At 44.6% G+C, this 24,718-nt stretch overlaps 1 protein-coding gene across 2 annotated transcripts; it reads left to right on the top strand.

Moving 5' to 3' along the window:
- The first annotated feature begins 832 nt into the window (after positions 1-832).
- Positions 833-24,650, top strand: otogl (otogelin-like). Of its 2 annotated transcripts, XM_035643028.2 has the most exons (57): positions 840-1,309; positions 1,663-1,705; positions 1,979-2,024; positions 2,282-2,360; positions 2,459-2,551; positions 3,789-3,943; positions 4,601-4,722; positions 4,989-5,194; positions 5,968-6,092; positions 6,362-6,468; positions 6,589-6,695; positions 6,916-7,041; positions 7,132-7,240; positions 7,367-7,413; positions 7,493-7,638; positions 7,733-7,859; positions 8,002-8,179; positions 8,685-8,809; positions 9,008-9,217; positions 9,428-9,596; positions 9,687-9,761; positions 9,977-10,020; positions 10,228-10,393; positions 10,569-10,676; positions 10,946-11,084; positions 11,856-11,990; positions 12,136-12,282; positions 12,379-12,498; positions 12,652-12,768; positions 14,806-14,962; positions 15,143-15,169; positions 15,298-15,477; positions 15,559-15,837; positions 15,931-16,048; positions 16,139-16,218; positions 16,317-17,158; positions 17,425-17,602; positions 17,692-17,834; positions 17,920-17,943; positions 18,032-18,124; positions 18,218-18,407; positions 18,703-18,920; positions 19,139-19,280; positions 19,377-19,562; positions 19,710-19,922; positions 20,031-20,135; positions 20,258-20,365; positions 20,492-20,593; positions 20,677-20,781; positions 20,968-21,008; positions 21,101-21,164; positions 21,307-21,485; positions 21,565-21,669; positions 21,749-21,868; positions 22,066-22,111; positions 23,658-23,737; positions 23,888-24,650. In XM_035643028.2, the coding sequence occupies exons 1-57, from the start codon at positions 1,237-1,239 to the stop codon at positions 24,086-24,088; spliced, it is 7,770 nt and encodes a 2,589-aa protein (XP_035498921.2). In that variant the 5' UTR covers positions 840-1,236; the 3' UTR covers positions 24,089-24,650. The 2 variants fall into 2 exon arrangements, with proteins under 2 accessions (XP_047189522.1, XP_035498921.2); XM_047333566.1 differs by lacking the exons at positions 23,658-23,737; positions 23,888-24,650 and adding an exon at positions 22,618-22,999 and having other exon boundaries at positions 833-1,309.
- The last annotated feature ends 68 nt before the right edge of the window (positions 24,651-24,718 follow it).

Genomic DNA, 24,718 nt, shown 5'->3' on the forward strand with positions numbered 1-24,718 from the left:
TTGCACGTCACGTGACTTCAGATACTTCCCGGAAGTAGACGTAGTTCTTGGCGCGCAATTCGAATCCATTATTCAGAGCGACAGAACTGCGATTTTTGGTAGTTAGTAATCAATAAATGTATCGATTTACAATATAGCAGACCGACATGCCTATGCAGTTACTCTATGTAGTTAGTCAATACGTTAACCCTTAACCCATAAATAAATCATAAATAATTATAATCCACTAAAATGCTTTAAGGCGCATGTTGAAGTGGTTCAGATGTGCTGATAATATACAATCTGTTTATTTAAACGTCTTACCCTTCATTACTGCAACACGGACGGTCCATTGATCCAAATTCTGCTGATTCTCTAATGCGGTGCTGCTCACTTCCGGGATCTATTGAGAGGCTCAGTGATCCGCCTTTTGCTGGAAAAAAAAAAAGGTGATCCATTGAAGTGAACGGAGTTGTCGCGACTCCCATTAGACGGCTCTGGGTATTCCGATCGGTTGAAACCGGGACAAGGACTGTTCACAACCGGGGCAGGTTAATGTTGTACACATATTTGTTGGGAGTCGGAGCATGAAAACGGGAGAGCCCCGGTCAAACCGGGACGTGGGGTGCTCACCTTACCCACATGTTAAAATGTTTGGGCCAAAATATCCCAAATACAACGTGGGCCTTTTTTTTGGTCAAGATGCGGGCAAGATTTTGGGACCAAATTTCAACCAGATTCAGGCCAGTTGTGGTTTATTCGGTCCGTTCTTGGCTGACGCATGCAGGATGCGTCCAGTGGTCCAGATCTGGCAATCGCACAGAAATGTTGCTATGCGGGTTCATTTAACTTTGTTGCACTTTCAAGAGTAGTGCGCGGCCAAATGATCTGCCCCTCTGATCGAAAGTGCCCCACCCAGGTCACGTGGCCAGCCGTGAAGGTAACGGTAACGTTTACAGGTGATAACCTCAGCGATGGAGCGAGCCCTCAACAGAGCCCAGAGGTGAACAGGGGAGCCTGGGAGCTGCGCTGCGGATGTAGGAGTGACACACAGCAACCGTGCAGGTCCACCTGCCCTCACAGGTGTGGGCTCCTCGTCACCTGCTCAGGAGGGGGGGGGGTCTGTCGCCACCAGGTACGGAGACGACCAGGCATCCATCGTCCGGTGCTGCGAATCATTCCCTTGAACGCTCTCCTCCCGGGACCAGTGAGATGCACCGTTAACGATTCGGCGGGACTTCCCTTTCGGACTCTGAGATGAACTTCAGGTGGACAGTGAAACGGTTTCTTCTCATGTCGTTTTCAGTCTCCCACTTGCTGTTTCTTGAGGGTGAGTCTGACAGTTAGTTAAGTTCTCTTTGAAACTACATTTAAAAACAGAAGATTATTTATATCATAAATTCTCAACATCCTTGAAGTATTAAGTGATCTTGCTTATCAATATTATCTATTGGAGATCATATGCTCTCCTAAATACCATAAAACATCTCTTACTGCTCCTTCATATTATGTCCTAATATAATTCATATTTGTATTATTATTTGATTATTATCATTATGATTGGGCACCTCTGGATCTACCTGTAGCTATGAATTGGTTTTTTTTTTTTTATAATAACAGGTAACTGATACCAGTTTTCACAAGTTGACCACTGAATGTTTATTGTCCTGTCTTTGCATTTAGGAGCTCAGAGCCGACTTTCAGTGGCAGAAGGAAGACTACAGAGGTAAATCAAAGGAGGGATTCCAATGAATGATTTTCAGTAATTAATATTGTGGCTAATTTATATGTGGTATTGTGTAAGAAAAAAAATCTCATGATTTTTTCCACTGTTTTTGTCACTAGAGTGTGTGTGTGTGTGTGTGTGTGTGTGTGTGTGTGTGTGTGTGTGTGTGTGTGTGTGTGTGACTCACTGAATTCAAGTGGTGCAAAGTGCACTTAAGTCTCCCCTCTGACTGTTTCTTCCCATTAATGTGCATGTTTGTGTGTGTGTGTGCAGAAGGGCTAATGCACTCCGGAGGAAACGGGATCTCCTCGGGGAGGAGGTTGGTACACTACACCTAAGAGAACCAGAGGAGGTCAGGGCACCCACATGCACACAACACCCAGACGGGCACAAAGCTGTCTTTGTAAAGAAAGAGACACTCATACTACACATACACCTTCTCCCACTCAATCTGATGTGACTTTTAACTTACAGAAGCAGGTACACCAACCATACAGAACAGTGTCACTGATGCTGTTAACTTCAGATTGAATTCAAGCAACTGCTCTGAGTGTTTGTGGTTTATTTTTGTCCAAGACATATAGACCACTGCTGTCGGAGGGCACACTGTCACGCAGCATTTTACACAACTACACGGCCAGAGATGCCTCCTCAGGTAAATGCACTACGTATGAAGCGATCCCAAATGCATTCATAAAGGATTTAATCTCTTGGAATGGAGAAGGTGAACTTGAGTTTGTTCATGTCTCCCAGAATATTGTGGCTGCCTCAACGGGGGCTGGTGTCAGGAGGGCGGTGTGTGTGACTGTGCTCAGTTCCAGGCACTGGGAGACCGCTGCCAGATCAGTGAGTAATACATAGAGACACACACACACACACACACACACACACACACACACACACACACACACACACACACACAGCAACAACAACATGTCGTCTTTTGGTGTCAGCTCAAATTCACCAGAATCTCATCAACACAGCAATCCTGTGGTTGACAACAAGCACCATTCCTGGTATTCAACATGCCAGCTGGTTACCATGCTTATCCAGTATAAAGATGTATAAGAATGAGTGTGTGCGTATGTGACTGTTCATGTGTGCATCATACTCTCCAATCATTCAGCAAACATTAATTACCTGCACACACTCCCGCATTAATCATCAGATTTCCCCAGTTCTTGCTCCCTCTCATTGTTGATACAAATACACACACACACACACACACACACACACACACACACACACACACACACACAAGCGCACTTTACTGCCTGAAGGAGCAGATATAGATATATATTACACTAAGATAATAGGGTAAGGGCTGAGTGATGGAGTTTCTAGTTTCTATACTCCAAACAGACTCCTTATACAGTCTATCAAGAGATCTGAGTTCAAAGATATTGTAAAGACATTTTCATTTCAACAAACCAATTTTGTGCCGACACACATGTTGGAAGCAATATAGCTCCAGAGGGACCTGCAACTGAACTTGAGCCTGAAATTGACTACGTACTAGAAGAGAAAAGACCATGGAATTTTTTTTTTTTAGACTCATGTGAACACAGATAGCATGTATTGGGCCATGACATCAAGGTTTCATAGAGAAAAGACTCCCAGCTGTTATGCAAAATTTTCAGATCAGGGTAACGGAACTGATGCCACAGAACTTATGTTTAAAAAGTATTTAATAACACTGGAAAACTTTGTGAATGTATATCGTCTAAATCACCTATGCACAGTATCATTTAAAAAGTCTGTCATTTTGGATTACCATTAGCAAGACTTACCACTCACTGACACAAGCTGCCCCCCCCCCCCCCCCCCCCCCCTTTGAGGAAGGTCTTAGGCAAAAACTTGGCACAGGCAGCTTTTGGGATTTCCCCTCACAAGCTTCTTTTTAGAAAATTTCAGGTATCCAATTTCCACTGATAATTTCAATGTAATAAAAGATGATGAAAGATTTAAAGATGATGAAAGAGATATGGATCATGCCCTCTTAGTTTAGAAAAATGTCCATTTTGCTGAACCACTTCACCATTTCAAAAATCTTGTCTGGGTGAATTGGCCATTTTCCTCTCAGTACCTAACCAGGGCCAGGATAGAGACGGGATCTGCAGGTCGTGGGGTCAGCACCACTATGAAACATTTGATGGAATATACTTCTACTTCCCTGGAACCTGCTCTTACATTCTGGCCCAGGACTGCCACTCCGCTACACCACAGTACACTGTGTGGGTAAGAACATATCGATCAAAATCACACCGAAATATGTAGTATTAAACCTTCATCCATACACATGTACATATGTTTACTCTCATAGCCTTTATAACTCCTAAACAACTGACATAGCAAGACCCAATTTAAAGGAAAAGTCTGGATGCATGGTGTAAAGGATCGAGTCTGAAATTGAAAATACATCCTTGAGCCACACTGTTGCACTGGGCAACATGTTTCATCTGGTGTCATCACTACAGTGAACATGGGCTCTGTATATTGTTCTGAGGCAATTCACTGTCACCATCCAAATCCACAGAGGGGAAAAAGTCCCCAACAAATACATTATTGACTCGTTATTGTCGTGTTCTGGTGTTTTATTACATTTTATATCCCTTTTGTCTTCAGTACAGGAAAATGGGCTGGGAGCAGAGAGCCATTGACAACCTGAACGGATAATGCAAATTAGCATTCAACATTGCAACTTTTCTTGTTATTAAATTGCTTCATTCATTTTTTTGCAGCAATTCAGAGGGCACAGCCATTTCTGGCCATTGTGGGCAGCATCATAACCTTACAGCTGCATTTGTTTTGTTTTTTGTGGTCACTAGCTCAGGCTTATTGACCCATCAAATCATTTATTTTGAGTCTCTACCAACATCTCCCTTCTCCTCTCAGGTCCACAACAGCAGAGTGTGTGACGGGAGTGTGTATTTGTGCCCAAGAGCTCTCAGTCTGTTCTTCCCAAATGAGGAGGAGATCCATATCTCTGGATATCAGGTCCACCAGGGAGGCCGCAGGTGTGTGTCGGGATGTGGGGGTGCCTGTGCGTGTGTTTGTTCATAGAGGTGGACAGAAAATGACGGATTTGATTTTGGGATTACATTTAGATTTCAATGAAAAAAACTGTCTGCAAAATTGTCAGAACAGAAAGAGGGGGAAAAAAACTACTCGGGTAATAACCACCCCATCCACATGGGGAAGTCACAGTAGAGCATAATTATGATTTTCAAAGAGCCCACTGTATCTGATGTCTCTTTGTGCATCTGTCTCTGTGAAATGTCAGGCTGAGTCTGCCTCAGACTGTAGGCGGTGTGTTTATTGAGCGACTGGCTGATTACCTGCTGGTGAAGAGCGTGTTCGGCTTCTCTTTGGCCTGGGACGGAGGCTCGGGTGTCTACCTGAAGATGAGTGAGGAGCACCAGGGCGCTCCCTGTGGCCTGTGCGGGAACTTCAACCACCTTGCTGGGGATGACCTCACCACTGCTCGTGGTAAGGCTGGCCTGAGCGGCCCCTCATCCTCTTATCCCTTCTCTCAGCGCTCACTCCCCTTGATTACTATTATTATACTGGCGCTGATTAAGACCAATTATAATAGTGGGAGAGACCACAGCGGAAGGGGGCGGGGGAGACTTCATATTTTGGGTTTGAAAGGCTGGAAGGAGGAAGAATCCTTCCTCAGGTGACCAGAAATATGAACTGTGGTCCCCTGCTTGTGTGAGCAGAGAGCTGTCCAGTAGAGTGTGGATGAGTAGGAGAGTAAATGAGTGCAAAGGCGCTGGCTGTAAAAACTAGTTTTCACGGTGCACTTACAAATAGTCAGATTTGCTTACTTTTATGAGGCCGCTATTATGTTTGGACAGTATAGGAACAGAAATGCCTGTGTGCCTGTTTGAATGTTATATCAACTGTATCTTTGTATATGTGCTTAAGTCAAGTCAAGTTTATTTGTAAAGCACATTAATAACAACCACAGTTGACTAAAGTGAGAAGCACAATAAAATCATAAAGAGAAATACAAGAATAAAGTAAAATAAAAGGCTAAGAAGTGAATAAAAACAACTTCAGGACAGTCAAAAGCCAGAGAAAACATGTGAGTCCTCAGTTTAACCATAAAAATGTCTTCGGAAGGGGAACACTTGACTGTAAATGGTAAACTGTTCCACAGCGTAACCATGCATTTGATCTATTTCTGGTTGTTTATAGTCTAAACATATGTGCTAGGTGTAAATACATACTGTTTGTGTGTTGACGGTGTGTTTTAGGTATTCGTACTGATGAACCTGCAGTGTTTGCTAACAGCTGGGCGGTGGATTTGCCTCACGAGAGAGCCTGTCCCTCAGTAGATCTTGGCTTCAATGGGCCCTGCGAGTCTGAGTCTGACATGGATGTAAGAGCCGCAGAGAGACACTCATCCTACTCACTATCACCACTGGCTAAACGCTGACAGTGACATTCACATACTGCACAGGATAGAATGTAATAAGGCAAAATAAACCCCACCACATTGTAATATTTAAAAAAAATATATTTTTAACTCTGAATGAACTGTAAAGGTCCTTGTATGTTCAAAGACTGCAGCAGTGTTTGTTTTGCTGTAAGTTTCTGTTGATGTGCTGTATATTCAAATCATACTGTATTCACTGTGAATGTGTGCAGGATGCCATCGAGAAATGCAGTGCGCTTCTCTTCTTCCCGTTCCTGTCTTGCCATGAAAACATTGACCCAAATCCCTTTGTGGCCAGCTGTGTGTCTGACCTCTGTGTGTAAGTCAAAACGCTTGCATTGATTTTTTGTCACTCTTCACCGTCTTCTTCACCAAACTTCTTGTACAGAAATCAAGTTCCTGTAAACATTTCATGAAGTTTTTTCTTTTCTTTTTTCAGATCTGATGATGAGGAAACATTTTGTCGTGCCTTGGTTGAGTACACCCGAGCCTGCTCACATGTTGGATATCCAGTGAGAGAGTGGAGGGACAGTTTCCCTTCTTGTAGTAAGTTGCCATTATAATAATAATAATAAATTTCATTTATAGAGCACTTTTAATTGCTAAAAGCAATCTCAAATATACAGCACATCAACTATTAAAATCCTTTTTTTGTATTTTGTGTTTGGTCCAGAATTACTTCTGCTCTCTCAGTGAAAGCGAATTAGGTATTCCACAGCGTTATATTATCTTTGTGTGAAACGCAGGTGTCTATGTTTTTACACAGATGATGGCTGTGAGGAGAGTTTTGTCTATCGGGACTGTATCAGTTGCTGTCCACCAACCTGTACATTTGAGAAAGAGTGTTTGGGAACCAACCTGCATTGTCTGGACGGCTGCTACTGTCCTGATGGTATGTGAAAACTATCCTAATTTATGTTCCCTGCTCTCTGTTAATTGAACTTAAACGTACTCCGTTTAATTCCATTCTTCTCTCCCAAAGGTCTCATCCTACAAAATGGAACATGTATCGCTGTTTCTCAGTGTCCATGTGTTTACCATGGAACATCATATGTACAAGGACACGTGCTTCAACAGGGCTGCAGTGTTTGGTGAGTGTCTATATATATATATATATATATATATATATATATATATATATATATATATATATATATATATATATTCTATAGTGAACCAATGTGCTGCTAATATAAAGTACGGCTCTTTTTTTTCAGTGTTTGCATGGGAGGGGTGTGGAACTGCACAGAGAACAACTGCACAGGTAAGATCAATTTAAGGATTAGTTAATGAAGCAAGTGAATTCAGTTTCAATAACTTACTGCTGACTTGTCTCTTCCCAGCGGAGTGTTCGGTGGCGGGGGATGTGTTTGTGACAACATTCGATGGGAGGATGTTTCTCCAGCCGGGGTCGTGTCAGTACGTTCTGGCAAAGAGCCGCAGCGGCAGCAGATTCACTGTCACACTGCAATATACTACCTGTGCAGAGGTATGGTGTTCAACGGCTTATAAACTCGCTCCAATCCTGCAGTGTCCTTTTGACCACGATGTAACAGACTCTCCTGTGTGATATGTGTATGCAGCAGCAGGTGTGTATTCAGTCAGTGACAGTGGTGCTGGATGAAGATGTGGGTCATCAGATCACTTTGACCAGAGAGGGGGACGTGATCATCGGTGTCAACCCAGCACCTGCCCTGCCCTATGTTGATGGTAAGAATCAGTAAGGCTTTGAATGTCTCAAGTTTATGTGTCATGCAGACTCATCACACATTTTGAGCTCAAAATATAAAAAGAGATAATATTTTTTTGAACGTTTAATCTTTCAACATGTTTTTTTTTTCTTGGTATATAGATACAGTGGAGGTCCGGAAGCTGACCTCTGTGTTTACTCAGCTGAAGGTAGGAATTGGCCTGAGGCTGCATTATGATGGTCGAGGGGGGCAGGTCTATCTTCAGCTGGACAGCCAATGGCGTGGACAGACGCTGGGCCTCTGTGGAACCTTCAATGGAAATCTACGAGATGACTTCCTGTGAGTATAATTCCTGGAACCAGTACTTACTGTATAGATCAGAGTTGAAAATGGTAAATGTATTGCAATTACTATTTTTTTGCTTTTGTAGTCTTATTGAACACTCAAAGCACTTACAATAGAAGTCGCACACACACACACACACACACACACAGACACTTGCACATCATTCAGAAACTGCTAGCGCAGTCTTCAGGGGTAATTTGGGGTTCAGTGTCTTGCCCAAGATCACTTCGGCATGCAAACAGGAGGAGCTGGGGATCGAACCACCCACCTTCTGGTTAGTGGATGACCCGCTATATACCTCCTGAGCCACAGCCGCCAAAAATGTCACTTTATCTGAGTGTGTGTGTGTGTGTGTGTGTGTGTGTGTGTGTGTGTGTGTGTGTGTGTGTGTGTGTGTGTGTGTGTGTGTGTGTGTGTGTGTGTGTGTGTGTGTGTGTGTGTGTGTGTGTGTGTGTGTGTGTGTGTGTGTGTGTGTGTGTGTGTGTGTGTGTGTGTGTAGATCTCCAGCAGGTATGATAGAGGGCACTCCCCAGCTTCATGCCAATGTTTGGAAGGTGTCATCTGCTTGTGCAGCACCAGTTAACCTGCCCATTATAGATCCTTGCGAGATGAACCAGCACAATGGTAAATATTCTTTAATTTTCATACTTCACATGAGGAGATTAAATCTCTCCCAGCAGGCCTACACACTTCACTACACATCCATGACAAGTAATATTGAGGGGTGGCAATGTGAGTTGCACAGGTTATGGCTGAAGGTGGTTTCAGTTTGTACATGCTACAGATGCAAATATGTCATATATGTGTTGTTGTGTGTTCTAGTATTCTATGCAGCCAAGTGTGAGGTGCTTCTGGGGAGTGTATTTGCCCCATGTCATGGCTACATCAGTCCAAACATCTATCAGCAGCAGTGCCGCTACCAGGCCTGTCGCTGTGGGAGCAGCTGTCTGTGCACAGCGCTGGCTCACTACGCATATCTCTGCTCCAAACACGAGGTCAATGTCAATTTCAGATCACACGTCTCTGAATGTGGTGAGTGGTAATCTTCTGGGTTACATTTATGTGTATTACCCAAAATTGGTTATACAAATTAAACTGTGCATACGTGTATGTATTGTGTCAGAATCAGAAAACCTTATTGTCCATTAGGTGGCAGTGGAAGTTTTTGTTTGTGTCAAAGGTTTTTGCCTTCAGGTTATGTGTGTGCCTTGTGTGTTACTTTCTGCATGGGTGTGTATACAGGAGTGGTGTGCCTAGGTGGTATGCTGTACCATTCTTGTGTGTCGTCTTGTGGGCGATCCTGTCGGGCTCTTTCAAGCACCGAGACGTGTCACTCTGATGACTGCGCTGAGGGGTGTGGCTGTCCAGACAACAGATTTTATGACGATGTGCACCAGCGCTGTGTGCAACTGTGAGACGTCCAACTCTGCATATATCATCCTAATCATCCTAAAAACACACACATGAAGTAATTAAAATAAAGTCTTTGCTTTCTCCTCAGGTCTCAGTGTCACTGTTACTCCATGGGCGCAGTGTCACAGCCAGGAGAGGTGACCTTCAGCGCCTCGGGCCCCTGGTGAGTCACAGCTGAGTGGGACCTGAGCCGAAACCTGAAAACTCACTTTGGCTGCTCTCCCATTTAAACACAGTGTCACATCCTTACACATACTAATACATATGAGAAAAGCAATTAAAATGTGAATGATTGTCACGTAAACTAACCTTGTGTCTGATAACATTAGTCTCCTTTTCAAAACAGTCCTTTTTCTCCTTTCCTGTTTCCTCAATCAGCCTGTGCAGAAATGGGAAGATGGAGTGTGTGCCAGAGGAAAAAGGTAACCTCTCCCTCCCTTCAGTTCCTGCCCTCGTTCATTCCAGCAACAAAGTGTTATTTCAGGCCGTGTCCCTCTTGCTGAAATCAAGAGCCCTTATGTCTGTAGTTGTAACTTGTTTCCCATGACTGGCTGTTGCGGTTGATTTTTAAGGCAACTGGGGCATTGATTTCCTTGTGTGTGCCTTGTGTGTGTCTTGTGTGTGTGTAGAGCCTGATAGTGTAGAGGTCGGTGAGTGTCCAGAAGGGAAAGTGTACCACAGCTGCACTGAGCAGAGAGGAGGCTTGGCCTGTGCACCAACCTGCCGTAACCTGATGTTGAACCTCACTTGCCCCCCCAACACACCGTGCATCCCGGGTTGTGTCTGCCCTCCTGGGTAAGATAAGCAGCTCCTGCTTTACAATGTTCTCATTTTACGTAGTTATGTTTTAAAAAAAAAAAACTTTCAAAAGTATATTTTTTTTATCATGGTATTCATTTCAGAATGAATGGCTTTTAGATCAGGTGTTTGCATGTGCTGTACCTCCTTTGTAAGTAATGTTTTGTCCAAGGCTGGTGCTGCACCATGGGGAGTGTTACTATCCAGAGAACTGTCCCTGTGCCTGGCTGGGCCTTGAATACCTGCCTGGACAAACTGTGGAAACACCATGTTACAAATGGTATACAGCTTTACCAGACTCCCTATTTGTATGTTCCAATACCTAGAGACACACCAGACTGAGCAATGCTAGGATGATATTATTTGCAACTTTTGTACTAGGATTTCCCATAGGATTAGAACTGATTTCTAACCAACTGAATCTTCAAACATAAGACTGTAATAGTACTAGAGGTTGCATGTGGCATTAAATAGCATTTTTGTCCCTCCTTATTTTTCCTCTTTTCTCTTCTCTTCATCTCATCTACATCAACCTCTCCATCTCCCCAGTGCATGTCACCGTGGATATTTTAACTGTAGCCACTCACCATGTCCGGCCGTGTGTACCGTCTACAGCGACAGACACTACCACACCTTCGATGGCCTTGAGTACGACTACCACTCTGACTGTCAGGTCTACCTGCTTAAAGTGAGTAGAGTCTTGTTTTGTGTGTATATATCTCTGTAAGTATTGTCTGATGTGCATGTTTGCATGTGCAAATAAAGGTGTAAAGTAAAAAGTTTATGGAATCAAAATGAAACAAGTGTTAATTAGATGTTGTTCAAGAGTTGAGTGTGTAAGAGAAGTGGTTGGGTGGTTAAGGGCATTGGAGGACCACCTATGCCCTTTCCTGGCCATTTGATTTGGATCTGGGAAAGAAAACCCAAGCCTATTTCTAAACTTTGAAAAGAGAGTGTTTTTTAATTAGAGCAGATTAAGGTGTGTATGTGTGTGCGCTGGTGGGTCTGCACCGTGGTAATGCTAGCAGACGTTGTGCAAAGCTGTAGCAACACAAAGAGACCAGTGTTCACTTCAAACCCCAGGGCTCCTGCGCTCCCAGGGATATAGAATTAGAATTAGCAGAACAGACATTCCAATTCAGACCCAACAGGCTGCCGGCCCCCGTACCAGCCATGAAAAGAACGAGGAAGCGGGTCAGAGCTTTGTCTTGATAGCCCAGAGATGCATCCTTTTCTCGTCACCTCTCATTTACCCAGAATTACAGTGCTTCCAGAACAGGTGGAATCAAATTTCAATCTGTCATGTGGCTTTGCATTTTGGATGCAGTGGCTTTTGTTAAGGGGAAATAGTGAACAAACGGATGGAAACATTGTGTTGCGTTTGTGGAACAGAGATGAGAGGAGCTGACAGGAATTCCTTTCCTCACGAGAGTAATATTTTGTCTCCCCCTCGGATCAGAGTGCAGGAGAAACCGAGGTGTCCATTGTTGCCCAAAACAAGGACTGCTACGAGAGCGGCATCGTGTGCATGAAAATACTGGTCATTCACGTGGGACTTACCAAAATCTACTTCACTGACAACTCTGGCAACCCTGTATGGATTATACACACACCTTCATGCTCTGTATATACGCCATATTGTCAAATCTATGTACCTCAGTTTCTGTAAAATGTATCAATAAGAATCCAGCTTTTCCTGCCACTGTAATACCTGCTAACAATACTTTGCCCTGCCTTAGAACCCTTCCACTGTTGTGGGCCGAGGGTCAGAATTTGAGTTGTGGAAAGCGGGCTACTACACAGTCGTGCAGTTTTCCAATCAGGACCTCACCATCCTCTGGGACCGCAAGACAACTGTACACATCAGAGCTGGACCCCAGTGGAAGGTCTGGACTTGGAGCAGTACATTTAGATTTTGACCGTTTCAAATTGTCTTCAGGAATTTGAAACCGTGATTCAGAGTGTGCTCCCCCCCCCCCCAGGGCCTGCTCAGTGGGCTATGTGGGAATTTTGACAGTGTGACAGTGAACGACATGACTACCTCTAGCCACATGGAAGTCAATAATGCGCAGACCTTTGGAGATAGCTGGGCCCTGGGACAGGTATGAGTCAGCTTAGTTCCTCTATACTAATTATCCCTTAACCCTCTTTCGGTCCTTTCATTCCTGTTGCTGTCATGTATGTGTGCACTGTGATATTTACAGGTAATTAGACACTCTATCACCTTCTGTATGTGTGTGCTTTGTGTGCTTTAGTGCGAAAGTGACTATGTTGTTGAGCGACCCTGTGAAGGGGACTTAGGGAGACAGCCATACGCCAAGAGGGAGTGTGCTCTCCTCTACAGCGATGTCTTTGCACCCTGTCACAATGTGGTAAGTAACAATGAGCGCACACACACACACACACACACACACACACACACACACACACACACACACACACACACACACGTCTGTACAGAGTGAATACAGCTGGAGAAAGGTTATCTTATTTGCGACAGGGGAATAGAGGTTGCTGCGAGGTCATGGGAACAACTCTTAACTGATCCCACCGCACTGTTTCTCAGAGGTAAAACCAAAGACCAAATGCCACCCCCAGATGCAAGGCTACACACATGCAAAGACACACCCCCCAACCTTTTATTACAGTGTAGTATTGCTCAATGTGCCCAGTAGAGGGAGCTGTGTATATATGCACGGAAAGTTTTTGGGCCATAAACCACCATAAAGGCCGAAGCCAAAAATAACACACAGTGCACTTGGTTTTATTTATAATGTGAAGGTAAAGTAGAGATGAACATAACTGACATTATTAATAATGCCTGTTTCCAATGTGTTTTTTTAATCTGTTGATCATGGATGCCATCTTTTACTTACAGATAAGTTGTTTGTTGTTAGGTAGTACTTTCCTTCTTGAAGATTATTCCTCTGTCAAAGAGAAACAGACTCACTGAACAAGAAAACATTGTTTATTTGCACCTTGTTAATAGAGGAACACTAAGTGAATCCCCGTAGTTTTTCTTGCATTCAATTCAAAGTAGTCCATGTGGTTACTCCTAAACTCTGTTACTAATGACCCTTATGTGCATTATTTGGCACTGTAACTATAGGATTGAAATATTGGTACAGTACATTTGTCTATAGTGTTGTGAGAAGAAAACAAAAATCATACTCTATTCACTTAGCAATCCAAGTGGGCAAAAAGACAACATTGCAAACAGTATTGCTCTTTTCCTGTCAGGGTTTGTTTATTTGCTTGGATCAATGTAAAAAAAAAGATGGTTTCACACAAACAAGTAAGTCTAGAGGGCTTCAAAGCTTTAATCTATAAGGTAAATTATAGATTAAAGCTTTAGATCTGAAGACTAGCTAGAGAAGCTTTTGCTTTTCTTACTTTCAGGCAGTGAATCCCACATTCACTGTAGCTGTTCAGATGGATTTTTATAACAGAAGCAAGGGAGGTAAAACATAAAAAAACACCACTGAAGTTATCCAGACGTCAGCATTTCTGTGATTTTACTGTAGGTTTTTGCCACATCCTAATTGGAGAGAAGGAAGTCAGATCTCTGTACATTTCTTTGTTCATTTCTGCTACTAATGGTCACTTTCCTAAAGAGAAAACCCTTACTTCAAACTTTTGTACAGTAAGTGTCCTTGCTCTCTAAAACCACATTCAGTTCTTTTGGTTTGGTGTATAATATGCTCCATACACTTCGACCAATTTGAAGTCCAAAGTTTTTCCTCAAGACCCGACAAGTCTTGAGGATCTTGATACCACTCACATTGAATTTAAAATTAGATTTGTACCGAGGACAAGTTTTATGGATTGGATTAATTCAACTTGTCTGATATTGCCAACATTTCACATTTTATTAAGATTGTTTTAAGTTGTTCATAATCATCTGCAGTACCCTTTTAGCAACATGACTTTCATATATTTTAAATGCAGGACTGCAGCTCCCGCCAGGATGCAGCACTTCGCCTAATCAATATCTAAGCTTGTCACGTCTTCTCAAATGATAACAAGAGAGATTCGAATTTTGGAGTGTGCTGTGTATGTGCACTACATCAACCGGTGTCGGCCACACAGAGGTCCGGCTAATCTTTCCTTTGGACAGACCAACGCATTGCTGAGGCATTTTGTCTCTCTGTCATCCGAGTTCATCCAATCCCTTCTGCACCAGAGGACGACCCACATTCCTTTGTCCTCACATCTCATCACTCCTTCCCAGTCTGAATTATTGAGAACTACTCACCCCCTAAACAAGACCTCCCCCAGTTTCCCCCAGTAAGATTTGTCCTGGCTTGCTTTATGATTGTGAGTATGTGCGTGTGTGCGTGTCTGTGTGTGTGTGTGTGTGCGTGTGTGTTTGCATGTGTACTTGTGTGCATGCTGTGCATACCCTTCAGGTGGATGTGGCCTGGTTCTATAGGAACTGCCTGACGGACACTTGCAATTGTAACCGTGGGGGAGACTGTGAGTGTCTCTGTACGTCCATCGCTGCATATGCACACAAATGCTGTCAACAGGGGGTCACAATACACTGGCGATCTCCCTCTGTCTGTCGTGAGTACACACTCTCATACACACACACATGCTAATAGTACACTGGTCGAGCCTGCGGATGTGACCCCTACTTACCTCTTTGACCCACTTTCAGCAGTCCCTGTTTGCTATTTTTCACTATAGTCGTCTTGTGATTGCATCCATGTTTCTTTATAACCTCTGAACTGTGTTTTCTTTCAGCCTATGATTGTGAATACTATAATCAAGGTATGTACAAGTAAGGGTTGGGAATCATTGAATAAAATGGATTTTTGTTTCCAAGCATCACACACTCTGTTTCCCTGCTAACTTGCCACCCCACTCATCTCCTCTCTCGCTCTCACACTTCCTTGCAGAACTAGGCGATGGCCCATTTTCCTTGGTGAGTGCTGTCTATAATGACACCATGTTGGGAGTGAATCGCACCAGCAGCTCAGTGTTTCCTCTAGTGACAGAGAGACCCGGGCAGTTGCCTGCCCCAGGCCTACTGTTCAATTTCATGATCACTGCAGGCCTGCAGAAGGACAGAACGTCACGTGAGCATCAACATTGGCACAGTTACACACTACCGCTATATGTTTCTGGGTAAATTAACCCCCAGTCACTCATTTTCCCAGGTGTCCCTGTGGTGTCACTGGAGTCTGCAGAGAGACCAAACTATTTCCTGGCCGTGTCTGGGCGCAGCCGTCTCCAGTTGGAGCAATGGAGTCGAGAGGCAGAGTTTAGTCGCAGGGCAACCTTTGTCCAGCACCAGGGGCTGTTTCTGCCGGGCCAGACGTCGTTTGAGCTCGTCGGCCATCCAGGAATCTTTCTGACACTGACACGCACCTCTGCACGAGCCCAGAGATATGACACCTCAGAGGGCTTCAAAACAAGCAGCAGCTTCACACTGGAGGGTCAGAATCAGTGTGCTCAACACACATACACTCACGCATTATTAATACACACAAACACAAACTAATCGGGTATTTTTTCCTCTCCTCTGGCAGAGAGCAGTTTTGTGATACCTTATCGAATGATGTGTGAATGGCGCTACCAGGCCTGTGCGAGCCCCTGTGTCCACACATGCAGTGACCCAGACGCCACACGCTGCCAGTTCCTGCCTCAGTAAGAGGCTTGTCTCATTAAAAGTACTCATTATATCGCCAACATAATCTATGCTTAGCTGAGTGCTGTAATAGGTTTTGTATGTTGCAGTGTGGAGGGCTGCTTCCCACGTTGTCCCAAGAAAATGGTCCTTGATGAAGTCACAAGAAGATGTGTCTACACAGAGGACTGTGAGTAAAACGGATCTGATGGTGTCTTAAAAAAAACATAAAAAGGTTCCAAATTTTCTTATAACACTTTTTGTTGTAATATTAATTGTCTCCTCTAGGTGTGTCCTTTCCCCCGACGCCGACACCCTTTGCATTTGTGACGCTGTCCAACAGAACAACTTCAGAACCATCAACTCCAGCTACAACCCCAACAACCACTACAACTACTACTACTACGACCACAAGGCCAACAACTAGCACAACTATCTCCACTACAATCACCACCATCGCCAGAGAAACTACTACCGCTACTGTCAGGCCCCCAACAACCACAACAACCACTGCCACTCCCGCTCCCAGTACAACATCATCCACTGAGCGTGTCACCATTCTGCTCACCACCTCAACATCTCCTGCTCCTCCTACCACTCTTACTCCCTCAGCCCTGCCAGAGACAACCACTCTGAGCACGACTGAAGTGACCCCCCTTCAAACCCCAGTGGTCACTACAAGTATCACCACTGCCACCGAGGCCACCACAATCTCTGTGACTTCTTCTCCTCCACCTTCTACCCTTGTCCCCGCCACCTCATCCTCCAGTCCTACTTCCACTGTTATTTCCACACCATCAACACCTGCACCGACTACTCCCCTGACCTCTACCCCACCTCCTCCAACCTCACCCACCGCAGCAGTCCCAACTGCGCCCACCTCGACCATTACTGTGCTGGAAACCACCACTGAAACCGTGACCACTCCTCAACCTGCACCGACAGATACAACCGTCACCATAGAGACCGCAGGTCCAACAGACATCTCAACAGTAACTGTGGCGACCACAGTGACCCTGCCTACAAGCATTGAGCCCACCACTGAAATAGTCACAAGTCCTGGCACCTCTCTTCTGTTAGAAGAAGCATTAACCACACCTCAATTTCTCTTGCCCACCACTCCCTGCACAGTAAGTGATGCTCCTCTAATTGAATGCACAGTCGCACAAACACAGAGAAATAATATCTTTTTAGTAAGAAAACTATACATAATCCATAATCAAAAGCCATTTTTAAATACAGATAGGCACTAATACTTTGTATTTGTATTTGTAAGTGACTGGAAAAAAAAAGTAGAAATGCAAATTTTTGTGTTTACTGACGCAATCAAGTCTGCAGATGTCTCTGAAGGAGACAAGACAAAAGTAAGACAAAAGGTGTGTTACCATCTCCACAGCCCCCGTACTCCCACCGCATCGATGAGTGTGCAGAGCTGATCTGTTTCAATGGAGAGCTGCTGCTACACAACTCCTCTCTCCACTGTCGCTACAACACCACCCAGCCCCAGTGCAGTCTGCTGGGCCTGCCCATCCTCATCAACACAGACCCCTGCTGTCCACAGTGGCAGTGTCCCTGTAGGTTTGGTTGTTCGTGTGGGAAAAAAAATAAGAATTTCCTAGTGGTCTTGTGTTTGATTTCACTGTTACAGTCAACCTTTTTTCAGGTCGCTGCACCGTGATGTCAGACCTGCGCGTGATCACCTTTGACGGCAACAATGTGGCCTTGTATGATAACGGCTCCTACATCCTGGTCAACCTGCCCAGCGAGTCTATTATTGGCACTGTGGAGAAATGTCCAACCAGCCAGGTGACATACAAAGAATAAAATATGACCTGTGTCGTAAGACATCTGACAACTAATTTTATGGTGAAATGTTTTGTTTTCTTTGTAGAGTGTGAACTCCATCAGACGAACTGTGAGTACAGTCTCTTCCCCATCATTCCTTACAGCTGTGATTGTATCAGCATCAAGGTTAATAATTTAATGAATATTATCTTGAATAGAGTCCAACAGGTGGAACATCGGGTCTTTGTTTTAAGAAGCTGAACATCACTACTTCCTCCTACAAAATCATTATTAACCGACTGGATCGCAAGGTGAACCTCTCTACCCAATTTACTGCCACAAATTCGACTAATACTTTGCAATTAATGTGATTTCTTGCACACGTGTGTCCATCTGTTTTGCAGGTGACCATGAACTACAGACCTGTCAGCCTCCCGTTCTCCCGTCACTCCCTTTATGTGGAAGACACGGGAAGCATGTATCTAATTCATACACCCGGTGGGGTCAGCATACAGTGGTATCACAGCACTGGTATCATGGTGCTGCAGTACAGTACTTCTTATAATGCATCTGTGCCCACTAGTGGCCTGTGTGGTGAGTCCACACACACACACACACACACACACACACACACACACACACCAGCTTTGACTACACCAGCACCAGCATAATTTATCTAAGTGCCAGCTATCAGTGCTTAAAGGCTTAATGTCTAAACAGCAGCATCAACATGACGTGTCATTATAGGATATGACAATTTGAGATGTTCAGAGCCGTTAGGTTTCATTAGACAGGCTCATACACAGATTATCTCACACAACAGGTATTTTGCTCACTGACAAATGTCGTAGTATAACTCCCAATCACATCTGTCTGCCCATTATGCCAGGTTGTTGCGACGGGAACCCGGAAGATGACTTGAAGCTGCCCAACGGCACGGTGGTCAGAGAGGTGGGCGACATGATGCTCTTCCTGCAGGCGTGGAGAGTGCAAACTACTGATGATACCGAACACACGCGCAGGGTCGGGGACAACTGCACCACCGGGGACTGTTCCATCTGTCTCTCTATGCTCCGCCAGAGAGCCTTCACACCGTGCCACAGCAAGGTGGCCACAGTATTCACAATGCGCTTACAAGCTTTATTGTATGTGCATGTCTGTAGTTATTTTGTCATTATAGTAATTTATCATGCAGAAAGGCCAAACATCTCAAATGTGAGGTGTTTAGTTTGTCTGTGTTTCCTATCAATTGTTATGTTAATCGATAATTGAGAAAATAATTAGCTAGAGTCCGACGTGACTTTGGTTTGGTTGTGTGTTTCCAGGTGCCACCGGAGCAGTTCTGCGACATCATGTGGGCCGGGGACCTGCACTACAAAGATCACCAGTGTGACTTTCTGGCGGCGTACGTGGCTGTCTGCTACACACATCAAGTCTGCATCAGCTGGAGACGACACAATTTCTGCCGTAAGGGGACGCAGGCACAGGCGTGACACATATGCAGACGTAGTCACTCGTGGTATTCATTCGCTCATGCATTGCTAAGTGCCTGTCATCCTGTAGCACTGCGATGTCCCCCTGGTAAGGAGTATCAGCCGTGTGTGAGCACCTGCACCAGCCGCACCTGTGTGAACAGAGAGTACTACGAGGAGGCCACCTGCTCCTTTATCAGGGAGGAGTGTGTGTGCCGCAGTGGTACCATCCTGCACCGTGCAGACTCGCCGTACTGTGTGACTGAGGATCGCTGTGGTGAGTGAAAGAGTAATTACAATGTCTTTGTGATGAAAACTGCACTGTCAGAGGGTCTGAATGAGTTTTTGGACTGTGATTTATATCACCCCAAGACTCTGATAAAGCTGTATCAACGGTGCATTAATTCAGCTCGGGTGTATCTAGTGTGCACAGATAATGAGGGTAATCCCCGGGCCCCGGGCGAAGTGTGGAATGGCTCTGCTCGTGGCTGCTGTCTGTACAAATGTGTGGAGAATGGCTCTGTGGTGGCAGTTGAACCAGACTGCAACGCTGTACCTACACCACTGTGTGAGAGGGAGGGAGAGTACGTACTGGATGTACTTGAAGAAGGAGTCTGCTGCCCCAAGAAGATTTGTGGTGAGTGTAAATTTTGTCAAACAACCAGTTTGTCCTTAAGAATTTGCAGAAATTGCGATTCAGAGATGAACGTTTCCTTGTCTTATTTGTTCCTTCACTACCTGTCAGAGTGCAACATGACCATCTGTGACAGTGAAGCTCCACCCTGTGACAACGGGAACAGGCTCATCATTGGTTACAGCGCTCTGTCCTGCTGCCCAGAGTACAGATGTGGTACGACCCCGTTTGCATTTGCCTAATTTTTCCCTCAAAGACATTCGAACTTTCTGTTGAAACTGGTATTTTGTTCAACTTTTACATTCGCTAAACACTTTGCTGTAAATCTTCTTCTTTAGAGTGTGACCCCATGGCGTGCCCCCCTGTCTCTGCCCCCAACTGCAGGGAAGATCAGTTCCTAGTGGAGGTCAGGGGGCAGAAATCCTGCTGCTACTCTTACCTGTGTGGTGAGTTTTTATCGAGGCTCACTGGTCAGTGTGAGGTTGGCCATCAGCCATGCCACTGTCTTTGACATTTTCATCCGATTACAGCAACAACACTGATTTTGTTGTTTCGTGTTTCTGTCTGCGCAGTGTGTGAGTCGTGTATTGATCCCATTCCAACTTGCTCGCATGGAGAAATTCTGGCTGTGGATCTAAACACCACCAACAGCTGCTGTCCACAGTACCACTGTGGTATGTTCGAGTGTGTGTGTGTGTGTACTTCTCCGTGTCTTTGCCTTCAAAGTCATGTTCATAGATTCTCCCATGTGTTGCAGTGTGTGATGTCAACCTGTGCCCTGAATCATCTGTGAGCTGTGCACCTGGTCTCTCTTTGGTTCAAACTACTCTCCCCGGGCATTGCTGTCCTCAGCACCACTGCGGTACACACACACACACACACACACACACAGACACACACACACACACACACACACAAACGCAGAGTTCACGGCTGTGTTCATGCTGAGTTCATGATTGGAATCATCTCAGAGGTTATTGGGCCTGCCAAATACCTTCATAGACCTCCCACTAGTTCTCGTTTTAACTTTCTCTCTTGTCACTCCCAGAATGCCAATGTGAAGCCAGCTCTGTCCCCATCTGTCAGGTGGTAAGTCAGCAAAATGCTGCATCACAAGTCGCTGTCTAATCAGGTACAAAGTGAGCAAATTCGGCTAAGTCAGCACTCGTGTTTTCTGCCAGGGAGAAGTGCTGGTTGATGTTCCAGATGGCAACACCAACTGCGGCTGTCCTCAGCGTACATGCCGTATGTATAATCCATGCATGAAAGCACAACACCTGTCACTAGAGTGACAGTAGACATTGTTTATCCACTGATTCAATTTCCAGACTCCCTGGCACCTTCGTATTCAGTATGCAATTTACCGTTTGTGTGTCTGTGTGTGTAGAGAAAGCAGAAGTGTGTCTTTTCCAAGGGCTAACGGTGTTGGGACCGGGCCAGTCTCTAGTTCAGTACCTGGAGGGAGATCTGTGTTACACTGTCCACTGCCTGCATCACAGAGATCCAGACTCTGGCTTCTTTGCTATGGAAATTACCTCTGTCAACTGCTCCAAAAAATGTGGTCCTGTAGGTGTCCAACACTTAACACATTCACGGCCATGGCTCTGCTTTTCCTTCATTCCTGCATTTGCTTCGTCTCTTTTAGCACCAGGCGTACGTGCCATTCTCAGACCCTCAGGTGTGCTGCGGCTCCTGTAAAAATATCTCCTGTACTTTCACCAATGAAAATGGCACAGCAGACCTTTTCGCTGTAAGAACAAATATGTCTAAATTTTCCCAGTGCTTCCTTTTTTCTTTTTTGGCGGTACTGATTCTGATTGTGTGTGCAGGCAGGGAGCTCCTGGGTGGAGAACTGTACACGTTACGACTGTATGGAAACAGCAGTGGGAGCAGTCATCCTTGCCTCTGGGGTGATTTGTCCGCCATTCAACGACACAGAGTGTATTCAGGTCAGGACCTCTAAATGTACTATACAGTGTATATGAATAAACTCCACCTTTCTAATGCTCAGTTGATGGATTTTTTTGTTGTTGGAGCAGTTGAAAATTCTGTTCCAGATTTTGGTGTATCAATTATGACTTGATGCTAATTGATTGGTGCACCCATATTATTAACTGTGGTTTCTCTACATCTTCTCATCTTGCAGAATGGCGGCGTGGTTCAGAGCTATGTGGACGGCTGCTGCAGGACATGTGAGTCTCCAACTTTATTTGGTGCTTGTGGTACTGCTTTGAGCTGTCAATCAGAGGGTATGAGCGTCTTGTTGCCTGGCAGTGGATTTGCTTGATGGCTGAGTGGTTGGGGGTGAGGCCTGTTGTAGAGGGTGGAGATAAAGCCTGTTGTTGGCAAATCACTACATTCCCCACAATCCCCGGCTTTCACAGTTTGTCGCCAAAGTTTTTGCTGACACATTCACACTCGAGCATAGCTCAGATAGACTTGATTTGGTGAAAAACAACAAACATTTAAAAAAAAAATCTACAGAATGATTAAATATGACTGCACTCTTTAAACATTCTTTACTAATCCAATACATGGCTTCTTGAAAGTTTGCTTTGAAGATGATGATCTGTTATGTCTACAAATAATGAGTAATGAGACATTTGGGTTTCATGTGTTATGGATGTTATGTGGATGAAACCTTTAGTAAACATGCACTGGTGACATTTTCTCTCTCTCTGTGGATTCGGCATTGCAGCCTCTTCCGCTTGCCTGCTTAAGCAGTGACCTTGCAGTCTGGCCAATCGGGGTGCGCCATGGTGAGCGTTTTACCAATGAGGAAGTGAAATGGTGCAGGGGTTAGGGTTTGCCCTGCTGTGAGCTTCTCTTTGTAGGACATCAAATGACTGTGGTCCTTGGCTGGCTGCCCGGAGCGGCCCGAAAACACAAGTGAAATCCATGTGCTTGCCAGCTGCACTGATTCCGTTCTCTGTGTGTGTGTGTTTATAAACTGTTGTTTTTGAACCAAACGTAACCTTGTGTGTGTGTTCTCCCGGCGTTCTTTGAATCCCAGGTTCTGGAGTGGGTGTTTTACCATTTACCGTTAATCCTGTAACTCCCACTGGTAGTACTAACTGTGACACAGGTACCACCACCTTGTACTGTTATCGTTCACAATGTCTCCCCTGACACTGACTCATTCACTTGCTCTTTCAAGCTTCGGGTGAATGTATGCGTATCTATTTTTGTATTTGCATGTCTGTTCTGAGACACAGCGATCCACTAAGAAGAAGCTGGAGACCATTGACTCTTTTCATGCATTCGAACTTTACGCAGAATCCATTTGACCAGCTTTGATTGGCTTAAAAACAAGGTTAAGTTAAGGTCAGTAGCCAATAGGCGAGCCAGATTTCCGCTGTGAGAACTGTGCTCCCCCCGTCACCCGGCTGTCAATCAAAGCAAGATCCTACTGCTGGGTAACAAAGAGCCCTTCTCGAAAGGCCTGTCAAGGTACATGAATGACAGGTCTCTGAGGTAAAATGATCAAGAGGGGGTGTGTGTGTGTGTGTGTGTGTGTGTGTGTGTGTGTGTGTGTGTGTGTGTGTGTGTGTGTGTGTGTGTGTGTGTGTGTGTGTGTGTGTGTGTGTGTGTGTGTGTGTGTGTGTGTGTGTGTGTGTGTGTGTGTGTGTGTGTGTGTGTGTGTGTGTGTGTGTGTGTATTAGTGAAGGTTTGTACTTCATGAGGGTGAATTGTTGTTGTTCTAGTTATTTCTGAGCATTACTTTGTGTGTATGTGTAGGTAAAGAGGATGGTAAGACGTGCAAGCGCGTGGCCATTCGGACTACCATAAGAAAAGATGACTGCAGGAGCAATACGCCGGTGAGAGAGAGAAGAGAAACCTGCAAGCATATAATGAGGAGGCTGAGTTAGCGAAGGAAAAAAAACAAAAAACTATTGTCATGTATTATTTCTTATTATTGTGGATTCTCGTTTTCCGTCATCATCCTCTCCCCCCATCTCCTCTTACAGGTTACGGTGTTCTCTTGTGATGGCAAGTGTCCGTCGGCCACCATATTCAACTTCAACATCAACAGTCACGCCAGATTCTGTAAGTGCTGCCGCGAGAGTGGACTGCAAACCCGTTCCGTCACACTCTACTGCTCTCGCAACGCCACCGTTGTGGAGTACAACTTCCAAGAGCCTCTGGACTGCTCCTGCAGGTGGCACTAAGAGGGAAAAGGGCAGAGCTGATGGAGAGAGCGACTGAATGAAGGGATCGGGGCATCAGGTTTTTACAGTACTGATGAACAAGTATGAAAACCAGCCATGTTTCATTTAGCGTGACAACATTTTATACATTTTACAACACTGACAATGACTCATCATTGTGACTAAAAGATAGTGAAAATCACTGACGTAAGTGGGGGATTGTTTTTCAATGAGTTTTCTCTTCATTTTTGATTTTATCTGAGACCTGCTGTGCCAACACAGCTTTAGTGCTTCCAAGTGACGGTACAATGTCATTAAGCCTCTTATTCTACTGAACATTAACAGTTGACATCATGTTGACACAACAGTTGTTGCATATTTTTTCATATTCCCTTCTGGGTTTCAACACTATGTGCATTTTGGTTTGTCTTGCAAATTAATTAGAAATGAATGTAACCTTTGTACAAAAAAAAGTGACACGACATTTTGTTTTCTTAGAAATGTTTAACGAGTTTCTATGTTCCTATGATCTTAGTCCTCTTTGTAAAATCTTTATTTTGAAGTTAAGTAGTTGAATAAAAGATTAAACAGTATCTTTGTCTGAATTTTGTTTTCTGTGTCCTCACAACTTGCAACGTGTCCCTTTTTTTT

The sequence above is a fragment of the Scophthalmus maximus genome, chromosome 7 (genome assembly GCF_022379125.1).
Source record: "Scophthalmus maximus strain ysfricsl-2021 chromosome 7, ASM2237912v1, whole genome shotgun sequence".
Classification (NCBI taxonomy): domain Eukaryota; kingdom Metazoa; phylum Chordata; class Actinopteri; order Pleuronectiformes; family Scophthalmidae; genus Scophthalmus; species Scophthalmus maximus.

Coding starts and splice junctions, on each gene's coding strand:
- otogl (XM_035643028.2), top strand. CDS start 1,237: ATGAACTTCAGGTGGACAGTGAAACGGTTTCTTCTCATGTCGTTTTCA. Junction 15,838..15,930: donor CAGCAGCTTCACACTGGAGG/GTCAGAATCAGT, acceptor CTCCTCTGGCAG/AGAGCAGTTTTGTGATACCT. Junction 17,835..17,919: donor AGAAATGTCCAACCAGCCAG/GTGACATACAAA, acceptor TTTTCTTTGTAG/AGTGTGAACTCCATCAGACG.